At 52.4% G+C, this 15,511-nt stretch overlaps 1 protein-coding gene across 1 annotated transcript in view; it reads right to left on the bottom strand.

Moving 5' to 3' along the window:
• Nucleotides 1-6,772: 6,772 nt before the first annotated feature.
• UBASH3A (ubiquitin associated and SH3 domain containing A) overlaps nt 6,773-15,511 on the bottom strand; it is a 243,320-nt gene continuing 234,581 nt past the window's right edge. The window contains exons 12-14 of the mRNA XM_077479393.1: nt 11,255-11,370; nt 10,808-10,917; nt 6,773-6,907 (exon numbers count right to left, since the gene is read on the bottom strand). Of these exons, the coding sequence (XP_077335519.1) occupies nt 6,782-6,907; nt 10,808-10,917; nt 11,255-11,370 (352 nt within the window). The 3' untranslated portion in view covers nt 6,773-6,781. The remainder of the gene's footprint in view (nt 6,908-10,807; nt 10,918-11,254; nt 11,371-15,511) is intronic.

Raw genomic sequence — 15,511 nt, 5'->3', positions numbered from 1 at the left:
AGTGCGGTACAGTCTGCTGTTCTGTAAGGACCGCTATCGGTCCACAATAGATAGGGTTGACGTGCACCACTGCTGACCGCTGCCCTATACTGCAGCAGTCCTTCAGCGGTATAGGGACTGACGCACAGTCTGCTAAACACTAACACACAACCTGCTTGGTCCACAAAAGTTTTTATAAGGACTGGTAACTTGGTATAGGGTGCTACGGTACATAGGCCTGAGTGCGTTACAGTCTGCTGTTCTGTAAGGACCGCTATCGGTCCACAATACATAGGGTTGCCGTGCACTACTGCTGACCGCTGCCCTATACTGCAGCAGTCCTTCATTGGTATAGGGACTGACGTACAGTCTGCTAATCACTAACACACAACCTGCTTGGTCCACAAAAGTTCTTATAAGGACTGGTAACTTGGTATAGGGTGCTACGGTACATAGGCCTGAGTGCGTTACAGTCTGCTGTTCTGTAAGGACCGCTATCGGTCCACAATACATAGGGTTGCCGTGCACTACTGCTGACCGCTGCCCTATACTGCAGCAGTCCTTCAGCGGTATAGGGACTGACGCACAGTCTGCTAAACACTAACACACAACCTGCTTGGTCCACAAAAGTTCTTATAAGGACTGGTAACTTGGTATAGGGTGCTACGGTACATAGGCCTGAGTGCAGTACAGTCTGCTGTTCTGTAAGGACCGCTATCGGTCCACAATACATAGGGTTGCCGTGCACTACTGCTGACCGCTGCCCTATACTGCAGCAGTCCTTCATTGGTATAGGGACTGACGTACAGTCTGCTAATCACTAACACACAACCTGCTTGTTCCACAAAAGTTCTTATAAGGACTGGTAACTTGGTATAGGGTGCTACGGTACATAGGCTTGAGTGCGGTACAGTCTGCTGTTCTGTAAGGACCGCTATCGGTCCACAATAGATAGGGTTGACGTGCACCACTGCTGACCGCTGCCCTATACTGCAGCAGTCCTTCAGCGGTATAGGGACTGACGTACAGTCTGCTAAACACTAATACACAACCTGCTTGGTCCACAAAAGTTCTTATAAGGACTGGTAACTTGGTATAGGGTGCTACGGTACATAGGCTTGAGTGCGGTACAGTCTGCTGTTCTGTAAGGACCGCTATCGGTCCACAATAGATAGGGTTGACGTGCACCACTGCTGACCGCTGCCCTATACTGCAGCAGTCCTTCAGCGGTATAGGGACTGACGTACAGTCTGCTAAACACTAATACACAACCTGCTTGGTCCACAAAAGTTCTTATAAGGACTGGTAACTTGGTATAGGGTGCTACGGTACATAGGCTTGAGTGCGGTACAGTCTGCTGTTCTGTAAGGACCGCTATAGGTCCACAATAGATAGGGTTGACGTGCACCACTGCTGACCGCTCACCTATACTGCAGCAGTCCTTCAGCGGTATAGGGACTAAGAGTTTTGTCACAGGGTCATTTAAAAAATGACATGCAGAGGAAGAGGCAGGCCCTTCCGCAGGGGTGGTAGGGGTAGGGCAGGAGCAACAGGCTTGAGCCAAAGTGGGAAGTTGCAGAAGGTGCGTTCAATTACTTTAAAGGATGCACCAGACTTGGTTGAGTGGCTCGCTCAGCCTTACTCTTCTGCACCCTCCTCATCCTCTCGATCTGCACCCTCTTCTTCACTCTCTGCTATGTGCACCCCCAAAGACACTACCACCAACAACACGACCACCACCACCACCACCACATACCTTCCGCTTGAGTCACTGGAATTATTTTCCGATCCATATCAAGAGGACATTTCTGATGCGCAGCCACTCTTGGTATTGGATCAGGAAGAGGAGGTAGCAACAAGCGCTACTCAGCAGTCTGACGCCAGTACCCAGATCAGCCCAAGGAGGAGGTTGGTCCCCGGTGTTGCTGCCTACTCTACTTATAGCGGTGGGGAAGGTGACGTTGATGATGACGTGTCTAGTGATGTCACGTGGGTGCCCACAAGAGAGGAAGAGGAGGGGAGTTCAGAGGGAGATATGGACCAGCAGATAGGGAGGAGAAGCAGCAATGACTTACATTGCACAGCAGGGACAAAGCAGACTGCAAATGTATCAGGAGCGAGTCATCGACCATGTACGGTCACATCTGGCGCTCCCAGGACACCGGCACATGGCTCCGCAGTGTGGGCTTTTTTTAACGTGTCCGCTGCTGACAATAGCGTTGCCATCTGCAATCTTTGCAGTCAACGCGTTAGTCGCGGTAAGCCCAATACTCACCTAGGGACGACCGCCTTAAGAAGGCACATGAGCAGCCATCACCGAGCCCAGTGGGAGCAACGGAACACACAAAGCCACACTGCAGGCTCTCACCGTCCAGCCTCGTCTTCTACTTCTCCTTCTCCTCTCTCCTCACAATTGTCCTCCACTCCACCTTCCATCACGCCAAGCTCACATTTTTCTGCAAAAAGGCAGGCTTCCGTGGGCCTAATGTTTGAGCGTAAAAAAATGATGACGCCGGATAACCCTCTTGCCCAACGGTTGGCGGCTGGCTTGTCAGAACTCATAGCCCGCCAACTACTGCCATATAAACTGGTGGACTCGGAGGCCTTTCGCAAATTTGTGGCCATTGGAACACCACAATGGAAGGTCCCAGGAAGGAAGTATTTCTCAGAGAAGGGCATCCCAGAGCTATATGGCCATGTTCAGCGGCAAGTGAATGTATCTCTGGCACACAGTGTCGGTGCCAAGATACATCTGACCACAGACACGTGGTCTAGCAAACACGGGCAGGGAAGGTATATCAGTTTTACTGCCCACTGGGTGAACCTTCTGACGGCCGTCAAGCATGTAACCCGTGGCACCCGTGTAGATTTGGTTTTACCGCCACGGATTGCATGCAGGCCTGACTCTTCTTCTCCTCCTCCTACTCCATCCTCCTCCCTCTCCTCCTCAGCTGCCTCCTCCTTTTCCGCTGCTAGCGTCTCTTCCACTGCACCGCCCAAGCTCCCCAGAACCTATTCCACATGCCAGGTGAGACGTTGCCATGCCGTGCTGCGTCTGTTGTGCCTGGAAGCAAAGAGCCACACTGGCCCGGCACTCCTTTCAGCTTTGCGTTCACAGGCAGATGAGTGGCTAACACCGCTCAATTTGACAGTTGGTAAAGTGGTGTGTGACAACGGTGCCAATCTGCTTAGCGCATTGAAACAGGGCAAAATCACGCACGTGCCGTGCATGGCACACGTCTTAAACTTGGTCGTGCAGCGATTCCTTGTCAAATACCCTGGGGTCCAGGACATCTTGCGGCAGGCAAGGAAAATCTCGGCCCATTTCAGAAGATCTTACACGGCCATGGCTCGCCTTGCTGACATTCAGCGGCGACACCATCTGCCGGTCAGACGTCTTATTTGCGATTGCCCGACGCGATGGAACTCAACCTTCTATATGCTTGATAGGCTGCTCCAGCAGAAACGTGCAGTTAACGTCTACCTGTATGAACTCTGCGAAAGAAACGGTTCTGGGGAGCTGGGTTTTTTTTCACCGCGCCAGTGGCTGCTCATGCGCGACACATGCAGACTTCTGCGGCCATTTGAGGAGATCACCAAACTGGTCAGTCGCAGCCATGGCGCCATCAGTGACATGGTACCTTATGCCTTCTTTCTGGAGCGTGCATTGCGTCGTGTCATTGATCAGGCTGTGGAGGAGCAGGAGCGGGAAGATGAGGAAGTCGCAATGCTGGATGAATTCCCAGGGGGGGCTACTCTATCTGAGACAAGTCAACAACAGGAGTCTGATGAGGAGTCAGAGGAGGATGGTGCCGGGGCGGATGAGCAGGAGCAAGAAGAGCATGCTTTAAACCTTTCTGGGATCCCTGTTGTGCGAGGATGGGGAGAGGAGAATGAAGAGGACGACATTATCCTGGATGATGAGCAGGAGCCAGGCCACCACACCGCTTCCACTTTAGTGCAAATGGGGGCCTTCATGCTCCAGTGTTTTAATAGGGACCCCCGTATAAAAAGCATGAGGGTCAAGGACCAGTACTGGGTGGCAACGTACTTAGACCCCCGGTACAAACACAAAATGGCGGAAATGTTACCGCCGTCGCAGAGGGCTGTCAGAATGCAGCACTTCCAGGCCTTGCTTCGAGAAATGCTGCATTCTGCTTTTGCGTGCGCTGGCAGAGGAGCAATTCCCACTCCCAGAGAAGGATTTGCGGGTACCAATCCAACAGCGCCTGCAAGAAGAGGCCGGTTTGAAGATGTGTTGGTGACTTCGGATATGAGGTCATTCTTTCAGCCGACCCATCGACAGGTGTCATCCGGATCCAGCATCAGGGAACGCCTAGACCGTCAGGTGTCCGACTACATTGGGTTAACGGCCGATGTGGACGCTCTGAGGAGTGATGAACCCCTAGACTACTGGGTGGGCAGGCTTGACCTCTGGCCAGAGCTTGCCCAATTTGCAATCGAACTGTTGGCTTGCCCCTCATCCAGTGTCCTGTCCGAAAGGACGTTCAGCGCAGCAGGGGGGATTGTGACCGATAAGCGTACTCGCCTAGCTCACCACAGTGTTAACTACCTCACATTTCTAAAAATGAATGAGGCATGGATCTCGGAGGAATTCAACACATGTGATCAGTAGACCATGTATATGTCTATAAACAATTTTTGGAATCAAGCACACAGACCTTCTTAATTCATTTGGCTCACTTCCCTGACCCAAAAAAGCACACCGTACTATATGCCCCTACCCTCCTCTTTGAAGAGGTTGAGCGGTGTCATATTTCTACTGGGGCTGCTTATTATGAGGGGTTCCCACCATCCCTGTGCTGTGCTGACTTCCTCCTGGGTGTTCTTATTATGAGGGGCTCCCACCATCCCTGTGCTGTGCTGACTTCCTCCTGGGGGTTCTTATTATGAGGGGATCACACCATCCCTGTGCTGTGCTGACTTCCTCCTGGGGCTGCTTACGGTGCTGCTGTCAGCGCTGTATGTCACGGAGCTGCTGTCAGCGCTGTATGTCACGGAGCTGCTGTCAGCGCTGTATGTCACGGAGCTGCTGTCAGCGCTGTATGTCACGGAGCTGCTGTCAGCGCTGTATGTCACGGAGCTGCTGTCAGCGCTGTATGTCACGGAGCTGCTGTCAGCGCTGTATGTCACGGAGCTGCTGTCAGCGCTGTATGTCACGGAGCTGCTGTCAGCGCTGTATGTCACGGAGCTGCTGTCAGCGCTGTATGTCACGGAGCTGCTGTCAGCGCTGTATGTCACGGTGCTGCTGTCAGCGCTGTATGTCACGGAGCTGCTGTCAGCGCTGTATGTCACGGAGCTGCTGTCAGTGCTGTATGTCACGGAGCTGCTGTCAGCGCTGTATGTCACGGAGCTGCTGTCAGCGCTGTATGTCACGGAGCTGCTGTCAGCGCTGTATGTCACGGTGCTGCTGTCAGCGCTGTATGTCACGGAGCTGCTGTCAGCGCTGTATGTCACGGAGCTGCTGTCAGCGCTGTATGTCACGGAGCTGCTGTCAGCGCTGTATGTCACGGAGCTGCTGTCAGCGCTGTATGTCACGGAGCTGCTGTCAGCGCTGTATGTCACGGAGCTGCTGTCAGCGCTGTATGTCACGGAGCTGCTGTCAGCGCTGTATGTCACGGAGCTGCTGTCAGCGCTGTATGTCACGGAGCTGCTGTCAGCGCTGTATGTCACGGAGCTGCTGTCAGCGCTGTATGTCACGGAGCTGCTGTCAGCGCTGTATGTCACGGAGCTGCTGTCAGCGCTGTATGTCACGGTGCTGCTGTCAGCGCTGTATGTCACGGAGCTGCTGTCAGCGCTGTATGTCACGGAGCTGCTGTCAGTGCTGTATGTCACGGAGCTGCTGTCAGCGCTGTATGTCACGGAGCTGCTGTCAGCGCTGTATGTCACGGAGCTGCTGTCAGCGCTGTATGTCACGGTGCTGCTGTCAGCGCTGTATGTCACGGAGCTGCTGTCAGCGCTGTATGTCACGGAGCTGCTGTCAGCGCTGTATGTCACGGAGCTGCTGTCAGCGCTGTATGTCACGGAGCTGCTGTCAGCGCTGTATGTCACGGAGCTGCTGTCAGCGCTGTATGTCACGGTGCTGATGTCAGTGCTCTGTATTACGGTGCTGCTGTCAGTGCTCTGTATCTCCTGCACCCTCTTGTTTGCCTACCCTGGTCCCTGACCTTCCCTCTCCTCCATTGCCTTCATTAGCTCCATAGTCCTGAATTGTCAGAACAATTTCCCAAATAAAAAAAAAATGCTTGTAGTTATCGATCCCAAATTCACCTCATACATGTATTATGCTATTGTCCAGGTGGTGGGACTACGTGCTACCCCCTAATAATTACCCCGTGGCCGCAAATTCGACCTAAAGGTTTGCGAAATTCGCCTCCCATTGAAGTCAATGGAGCCCGCGGCGAACGGTCGTTTTCGCGAACGTTTGTGTCCGTTCGCGTTTCGCGTTCGCGAAACGTCCCGTCGGAAGTTCGTCCATCACTATAAGTGATGTCCCGTAGATCAGAGGAGGTTGTCCAATTGGTAAGTGATGTCCCGTAGATCAGAGGAGGTTATCTCATTGGTCAGTGATATCCTGTAGATCAGCAGAGGTCATCCCATTGGTCAGTGATATCCCGTAGATCAGCGGAGGTCATCCCATTGGTCAGTGATATCTTGTAGATCAGCGGAGGTCATCCCATTGGTCAGTGATATCCCGTAGATCAGAGGAGGTCATCCCATTGGTCAGTGATATCCTGTAGATCAGCGGAGGTCATCCCATTGGTCAGTGATATCCCGTAGATCAGAGGAGGTTATCCCATTGGACAGGGTGGCTGGAGGAGTGAGTGAAATTCTTCAGCAGAGGCTCCATCATGGCCCATCTTCCCTCCGACACCTTTTCACACAGACAGGAAGCCAATGGTGGGACCTGAGGATGACAAATACATTACTGTGGATTCAATTATGACTTGGAGGGGGCACTGGGAATGTGTCCCAGACTTACCTTAGCCAGGGGGTCTTTAACGCTGGGGGATATTTATGTGGCTCCCAGCATTTTGAAACACTTTCAGAATTCTTAATGTGCTCTAAAGCACGGTGTCCTGTCGCTGATCACAGTTTCCTTACACTAGTTTCCCAACTTTCTACCAAACTGAACAAAGTTTTGGAACCTTCATTTAAGTGCTTACAAGTATTTCCAGCACCCAAAAAATGCCTAGACAATGGAGGGAGGCGTGGGTGGCGGAGGAGCGGGTTGGAGAATGGTGGCTATAGAGTGCGCGGAGCATGAAGAGGTAAGAGAGGAGAGGGGGAGGAGTATGAAGGGGAAGAACTCAGATGGAGTAATTTGGGGAGGCAAGGAGTATGGAGGGATTTTGACATTGGAGACAGTAGCGCATGGAAGGGTTAGAGAGAGAGTGAGAAGGTGGATGGGTACAAGAGGGGATGGAGGAGGAAGACAAAAGAGGGGGGTGTTTTGGGGAGAACAATGGAGGGGTGGAATATGGAGGGAGCAAGAGTGGGTTTAAGCAGGGTGTGGTCAATGAAGGAGGTGGAGTATGAAGGGGGAGAAGGGGGTTAAAAAAGGGGGGGGGAGTGTGATGGGAACAGGAGGTGGTCAGAGCAGGGTGCAGTTGATGGAAGGGGTGGAGAATGATGAGAGCCAGAAGCAGTCAGAGAAGGGTATGGAGAAAATAGTGTATGGAGGGGGCGGAATATAGAGGGAGTAGGAAAGGCTTGGAAGAGGGTGTGGACAATAGAGAGGGTAGTGCATGGAGGGAGCAGAAAGGGATCAGAGCAGGGTGTGGTCAATGGAGGGGGTGGAATATGGAGGCAGCTGGAAATGGTCAGAGCAGGGTGTGGACCATAGTGGGAGTAGGAAGGGGTCAGAGCAGGGAGGGTTTGAAGCAGGCTGTGGACAATGGAGAAGGTAGGTATGGAGGCAGCAGGAAGGGGCCAGAGCAGGGTGTGGATAATAGAGGAGATGGAATATGGATGTAGCAGAAAAGGGTTGGAAGAGGGCATGGACAAGAAATAGGGGTGCAGTATGGAGGGAGCAGAGTGTGGTCAATGGAGGAAGTGGCATATGAAGATAGAAGGAAGGGGTCAGAGCAGAGTGTGGTCAATGGAGGAAGTGGCATATGAAGATAGAAGGAAGGGGTCAGAGCAGGGTGTGGTCAATGAAGGAAGTGGTGTATGGAGATAGAAGGAAGGGGTCAGAGCAGGGTGTGGTCAATGGAGGAAGTGGTGTATGGAGATAGAAGGAAGGGGTCAGAACAGGGTGTGGTCAATGGAGGAAGTGGTGTATGGAGATAGAAGGAAGGGGTCAGAGCAGGGTGTGGTCAATGGAGGAAGTGGCATATGAAGATAGAAGGAAGGGGTCAGAGCAGGGTGTGGTCAATGAAGGAAGTGGTGTATGGAGATAGAAGGAAGGGGTCAGAGCAGGGTGTGGTCAATGGAGGAAGTGGTGTATGGAGATAGAAGGAAGGGGTCAGAACAGGGTGTGGTCAATGGAGGAAGTGGTGTATGGAGATAGAAGGAAGGGGTCAGAGCAGGGTGTGGTCAATGGAGGAAGTGGCATATGAAGATAGAAGGAAGGGGTCAGAGCAGGGTGTGGTCAATGTGGGAAGTGGTGTATGGAGATAGAAGGAAGGGGCCAGAGCAGGGTGTGGATAATAGAGGAGATGGAATATGGATGTAGCAGAAAAGGGTTGGAAGAGGGCATGGACAAGAAATAGGGGTGCAGTATGGAGGGAGCAGAGTGTGGTCAATGGAGGAAGTGGCATATGAAGATAGAAGGAAGGGGTCAGAGCAGGGTGTGGTCAATGGAGGAAGTGGTGTATGGAGATAGAAGGAAGGGGTCAGAACAGGGTGTGGTCAATGGAGGAAGTGGTGTATGGAGATAGAAGGAAGGGGTCAGAGCAGGGTGTGGTCAATGGAGGAAGTGGTGTATGGAGATAGAAGGAAGGGGTCAGAGCAGGGTGTGGTCAATGGAGGAAGTGGTGTATGGAGATAAAAGGAAGGGGTCAGAACAGGGTGTGGTCAATGGAGGAAGTGGTGTATGGAGATAGAAGGAAGGGGTCAGAGCAGGGTGTGGTCAATGGAGGAAGTGGTGTATGGAGATAGAAGGAAGGGGCCAGAGCAGGGTGTGGATAATAGAGGGGATGGAATATGGAGGTAGCAGAAAAGGGTTGGAAGAGGGCATGGACAAGAAATAGGGGTGCAGTATGGAGGGAGCAGGGTGTGGTCAATGGAGTGAGTGGACTGACTAAGGGAGCTGGAAGTGTTTGGAGCAGCGTGTGGTCAATGGTAGGGAAGGAATATGGAGGCAGCTGGCAGTGGCTGGAGCAGGGTGTGGAAAATAGAGGAGGCAGGAAGGGATCAAAAAAGGTGTGGTCAATTGAGGGGGTGGAGTAAATAGGAAGCAGGGAGTGGTCAGAGCAGAGTGTGGACAATAAAAAGGGTAATGTATGGCGGGAACCAGAAGGGGTCAGAGCAGTGCAGGGGTGTAGAATAGGGGAAGTCAGAAAGGGTCAGAGCAGTGTGTGGTCAGTGGAGGGGGGTGGAGTATTGAAGGAGCCGGAAGTGGTCAGAACAGAGAGGAGGTGGAATATGGAGAAAGCAGAGGGGGGCTGGAGCAGGATGTGGCCAATTGAGGGGGTGGGGTATGGACAATGGAGAGTATAGTGTATGAAGGGAGCGAGAAGGAGTCATAGGAGGGGGTGGAGTATAGAGGAAGCAGGAAGTGGTCAGAGCAGGGTGTAGACAATGGAGATTGGAGTGTATGAAGGGAGTAGGAAATGGTCAGGGCACAATGTGGTGAATGGAGGGGGTGGGATATGGAGGCAGCTGTAAGTGGTCAGAGCAGGGAGGAGGTAGAGCATGGAAGAAGCAGGAAGTGCTTGGCGCAGGGTGTGGTCCGCGTAGAAGGTCGATTATAAAGGGACTCGGACGCTGTCAGAGCAGGGTGTGGTCAACGTAGAAGGTCGATTATAAAGGGACTCGGACGCTGTCAGAGCAGGGTGTGGACAATGTAGAAGGTCGATTATAAAGGGACTCGGATGCTGTCAGAGCAGGGTGTGGACAATGTAGAAGGTCGATTATAAAGGGACTCGGACGCTGTCAGAGCAGGGTGTGGACAATGTAGAAGGTCGATTATAAAGGGACTCGGACGCTGTCAGAGCAGGGTGTGGTCAGCGTAGAAGGTCGATTATAAAGGGACTCGGACGCTGTCAGAGCAGGGTGTGGACAATGTAGAAGGTCGATTATAAAGGGACTCGGATGCTGTCAGAGCAGGGTGTGGACAATGTAGAAGGTCGATTATAAAGGGACTCGGATGCTGTCAGAGCAGGGTGTGGTCAACGTAGAAGGTCGATTATAAAGGGACTCGGATGCTGTCAGAGCAGGGTGTGGACAATGTAGAAGGTCGATTATAAAGGGACTCGGATGCTGTCAGAGCAGGGTGTGGACAATGTAGAAGGTCGATTATAAAGGGACTCGGATGCTGTCAGAGCAGGGTGTGGTCAGCGTAGAAGGTCGATTATAAAGGGACTCGGACGCTGTCAGAGCAGGGTGTGGTCAATGTAGAAGGTCGATTATAAAGGGACTCGGACGCTGTCAGAGCAGGGTGTGGTCAGCGTAGAAGGTCGATTATAAAGGGACTCGGATGCTGTCAGAGCAGGGTGTGGACAATGGAAAGTGTAGTGTATGGAAGGAGTAGGAAATGGTCAGAGCAGGGTGTAGACAGTGGCAAGAGCAGGAAGGGATGGGAAAATGGCGTAGAAAGCCTGTCTGTGGGTACTCCAAGGGTCAAAGCGATGGTAGTACTTACCTTCATAGTGGATCCAGCTGAACCTTCTCCCTGCTGAGGGGGGAACCCCAGAATAATGCGGCTGAGGGGAAGCAGGTAAGAACTGGACCCAACGATAATGGTGACGCCTCCTGTGTGATGAGACGATGAGGAACATTCAGAAACACATGAAATCCAATACAAACACTCATCCTGTTATGGAGAATATAAGAATATATGATGGGACTCCATACAGAGAAGAGGCTAAGCATTCCTGCAGGCTTTAGGTCACATGACCGCGCCAGGACTGCTTGGGGGGCACAAACCCCAGAAAATGTTAAACTTGATATGACCCTGAGCCACCGAGAGCTCACCATGATAGATAGTGTGCACTTATGGAAATAGTTTGGGGCTAGTCACATGATCGATTTTCACATGTACCACCCCCCACTATGCGATCTACATGATGTATCTGATTGGTTACTCAGCTGTTCTGTTCCGAGTCTCCTGAATTCTCCGTGCCTCCAGTGTGACGGTAGATGGACTGTAAGAATTGCATTGCTGATTCCATGGGGGTCTGCGGCTCCTCGGGGAGGGAAGAGTTTCTGTAAGACACAACAGGATCAGATTTATAGGACCCCCAATAGTTTCCTGTAGGCTTTTTTAATCCTTAATATCCGGCAATGTTAAAAGCAATGAAAAACATACAACGGTCAGCGATAACATTATGACCACCAACCTAATATTGAGTAGGTCCTCCTTTTATCACCAAAACATCCCTGACCTGTCCAGGCATCAGGGACTCCATTAGACAAAGCATCACACTACCGATGCCAGCTTGTCTTCTTCCCATACTGCATCCTGGTGGCATCTCTTCCCAGGTAAGTGACCCACCCAGCCATTCACATGATGGAAAAGAAAACATCATTCATCAGACCAGTCCACCTTCTTCCATCGCTCCAGTTCTCATGCTTACGTGCCCACTGTAGGTGCTTATGGACACGGGGGACAGCATGGGCACCCTGACCGGTCTGCGACTACGCAGCCCCCATACACAACAAACTGCGATGCCCTGTGTGTCCCGACACCTTTCTATAAACCAGAATTCACCTCAGCAATCTGAGATCTAGTGGCTCTTCTATTGGATTGGATTACACGTGCCAGCCTTCCCTCCCCTTACCTGCACCAATAAGCCCCCCCCCCCAACTCCATCAATGAGCCTTCCCTCCCTACCACCATCAATGAACCTTCCCCCACCTCCATCAATGAGCCTTCCCTCCCCACCTCCATCAATGAGCCTTCTCTCCCTACCTCCATCAGTGATCCTTCCCTCCCCACTTCCATCAATGATCCTTCCCTCCCCATCTCCACCAATGAGCCTTCCCTCCCTACCACCATCAATGAACCTTCCCCCACCTCCATCAATGAGCCTTCCGTCCCCACCTCCATCAATGAGCCTTCCCTTCCACCAGTGAGCCTTCCCTCCCCCATCTCCACCAATGAGCCTTACCCCCCACCTCCATCAATGAGCCTTCCGTCCCCACCTCCATCAATGAGCCTTCCCCCCCCCCACCTCCATCAATGAGCCTCCCCCCCACCTCCATCAATGAGCTTTCGCTCCCCACCTCCATCAATGAGCCTTCCCTCCCCACTTCCATCAATGAAACTCCCCACCTCCATCAATCAGCCTCCACACCTCCATAAATAAGCCCCCCCCCCAACTCCATCAATGAGCCTTCCCTCCCTACCACCATAAATGAACCTTCCCCCACATGCATCAATGAGCTTTACCTCCCCCACCTCCATCAATGAGCCTTCCCTCCCCACCTCCATCAATGAGCCTTCCGTCCCCACCTCCATCAATGAGCCTTCCCTTCCACCAATGAGCCTTCCCTCCCCCATCTCCACCAATGAGCCTTACCCCCTACCTCCATCAATGAGCCTTACCCCCCCCACCTCCACCAATGAGCTTTCGCTCCCCACCTCCATCAATGAGCCTTCCCTCTCCTCCTCCATCAATGAGCCTTCCCTCTCCAACTTTATCAATGAGCCTTCCCTCTCCAACTTTATCAATGAGCCTTCCCTCCCCACCTCCATCAATGAGCCTCCCTACCTCCATCAATCAGCCTCCCCTCCCCACCTCCATCAATAAGCCCCCCCCCACCTCCATCAATGAACCTTCCCTCCCTACCACCATCAATAAGCCCCCCCACCTCAGTCAATGAGCCTTCCCTCCCTACCACAATCAATGAACCTTCCCTCCCTACCACCATCAATAAGCCCCCCCCCCCACCTCCATCAATAAGCCCCCCCCCACCTCCATCAAGGAGCCTACCCTCCCCACCTCTATCAATGAGCCTTCCCTACCCATCTTCATCAATGAACCTTACCACCATCAATAAGCCCCCTCCATCTCCATCAATGAGTCTTCCCTCCCTACCACCACCAATAAGTCCCCCCCCCACCTCTATCAATGAACTTTACCTCCCTCCATCTTCACCAATGAGCCTTCCCTCCCCACCTCCATCAAAGAACCTTCTCTCCCCACCTCCATCAATGAGCCTTCTCTCCCCACCTCCATCAATGAGCCTTCTCTCCCCACCTCCATCAATGAGCCTTCTCTCCCCACCTCCATCAATGAGCCTTCCCTCCCCACCTCCATCAATGAGCCTTCCCTCCCCACCTCCATAAATGAGCCTTCTCTCCCCCACCTCCACCAATGAGCCTTCCCTCCCCACCTCCATCAAAGAACCTTCTCTCCTCACCTCCATCAATGAGCCTTCTCTCCCCACCTCCATCAATGAGCCTTCTCTCCCCACCTCCATCAATGAGCCTTCTCTCCCCACCTCCATCAATGAGCCTTCCCTCCCCACCTCCATCAATGAGCCTTCCCTCCCCACCTCCATAAATGAGCTTTCTCTCCCCCACCTCCACCAATGAGCCTTCCCTCCCCACCTCCATCAATGAGCCCCCACCCCCTACATCAATGAGCCTTCCCTCCCCACCTCCATCAACGAGCCCCCACCACCTACATCAATGAGCCTCCCCTCCCCACCTCCATCAATGAGCCTTCCCTCTCCACCTCCATCAATGAGCCTTCCCTCTCCACCTCCATCAATGAGCCTTCCCCCCACCTCCATCAATGAGCCCCCACCCCCTCCATCAATGAGCCTACCCTCCCCACCTCCATCAATGAGCCCCCCCCCCCCACCTCCATCAATGAGCCTTCCCTCCCCACTAGGGGTGAGCTCGGTGTTCGAGTCAAACCAGCTGGTCGCCCGTTCGGCAAAGCCAGAACTCTGTGGGCCGTTTGCACCATATTCGTGTGGCACTCATAGCCCACAATGCACTGCGCCATCGCAGTGCATTGCTGGCTCATGATTGGCCAAGCATGCACTGTGACCCCGCAAGCTTGGCCAATCACAGTGCCGGCAGCGAAGAGAGCCATAATTGACCACAGGCCAATTATAGCTCAGAGGGGTTTAGTACACGCCCCACTCTATATAAGGCCGCCAGCGCGGCAGCCTTGTGTAGTGTTGGAGAATTCAAAAATTTGAAATTTAAAAAAGTATGTATCACAGGGTGACACTGCGAACAGAGCAGTATTAATGTGCCAACGTCCCGATATAGATTCTTGCAGCCTTGTGTAGTGTGTTGCGGCGGTCAGGGAAAGGGGACGATAGGCAGGGACAGTGTCTTGACTGCTTGGGAACCTAGAGCTGTTACAGTGGGTGTTGTGTGCCTCCTGCACAGTATACCCGAAGCTACCCTTTATTACTGGTGTTCTGTCACTTTAATACAGGCATCTGCAGTGCAGAAGTTAGAGTGGGTGTTGTGTGCCTCCTGCACAGTACACCTGAAGATACCCTTTATTACTGGTGTTCTGTTTCTATAATACAGGCATCTGCAGAAGTTAGAGTGGGTGTTGTGTGCCTCCTGCACAGTACACCTGAAGATACCCTTTATTACTGGTGTTATTGTTTCTGTAATACAGGCATCTGCAGAAGTTAGAGTGGGTGTTGTGTGCCTCCTGCACAGTATACACCTGAAGCTACCCTTTATTACTGGTGTTCTGTTTCTGTAATACAGGCATCTGCAGAAGTTAGAGTGGTTGTTGTGTGCCTCCTGCACAGTACACACCTGAAGCTACCCTTTATTACTGGTGTTCTGTTTCTGTAATACAGGCATCTGCAGAAGTTAGAGTGGTTGTTGTGTGCCTCCTGCACAGTACACACCTGAAGCTACCCTTTATTACTGGTGTTCTGTTTCTGTAATACAGGCATCTGCAGAAGTTAGAGTGGTTGTTGTGTGCCTCCTGCACAGTATACACCTGAAGCTACCCTTTATTACTGGTGTTCTGTTTCTGTAATACAGGCATCTGCAGAAGTTAGAGTGGTTGTTGTGTGCCTCCTGCACAGTACACACCTGAAGCTACCCTTTATTACTGGTGTTCTGTTTCTGTAACACAGGCAGGCAGCTGCAGTAATTAGTCGTGCACTATGTCGTCTGCTCAGTGTGCACCTAAAGCTACCCAATTGCTGATTTTCCCATCTCCCTGCAGGCCATTACCATGTCTGGAAGGCCAACAAGGAGAAGCAGACAGTCACGAGTCAATAAAAGAGGGCAAGCAGGCTCTGTGTCTAGAGACAACAGTGCTGGTCGTGGATGCGGTGCATTGTCATCAGCCCGTGGCCATGGGACACGCTTGTCCTTATTTTCGGCAGCTGGATGTGTTGAGCCGCATCA

Source organism: Lithobates pipiens, unplaced genomic scaffold (genome assembly GCF_037356315.1).
Source record: "Lithobates pipiens isolate NorthernLeopardFrog02 unplaced genomic scaffold, aLitPip1_a1.2 Scaffold_16, whole genome shotgun sequence".
NCBI classification, from domain to species: domain Eukaryota; kingdom Metazoa; phylum Chordata; class Amphibia; order Anura; family Ranidae; genus Lithobates; species Lithobates pipiens.
The sequence above is the reverse complement of the archived record's forward strand: the minus strand, read 5'-3'. Positions and strand labels throughout refer to the sequence as shown.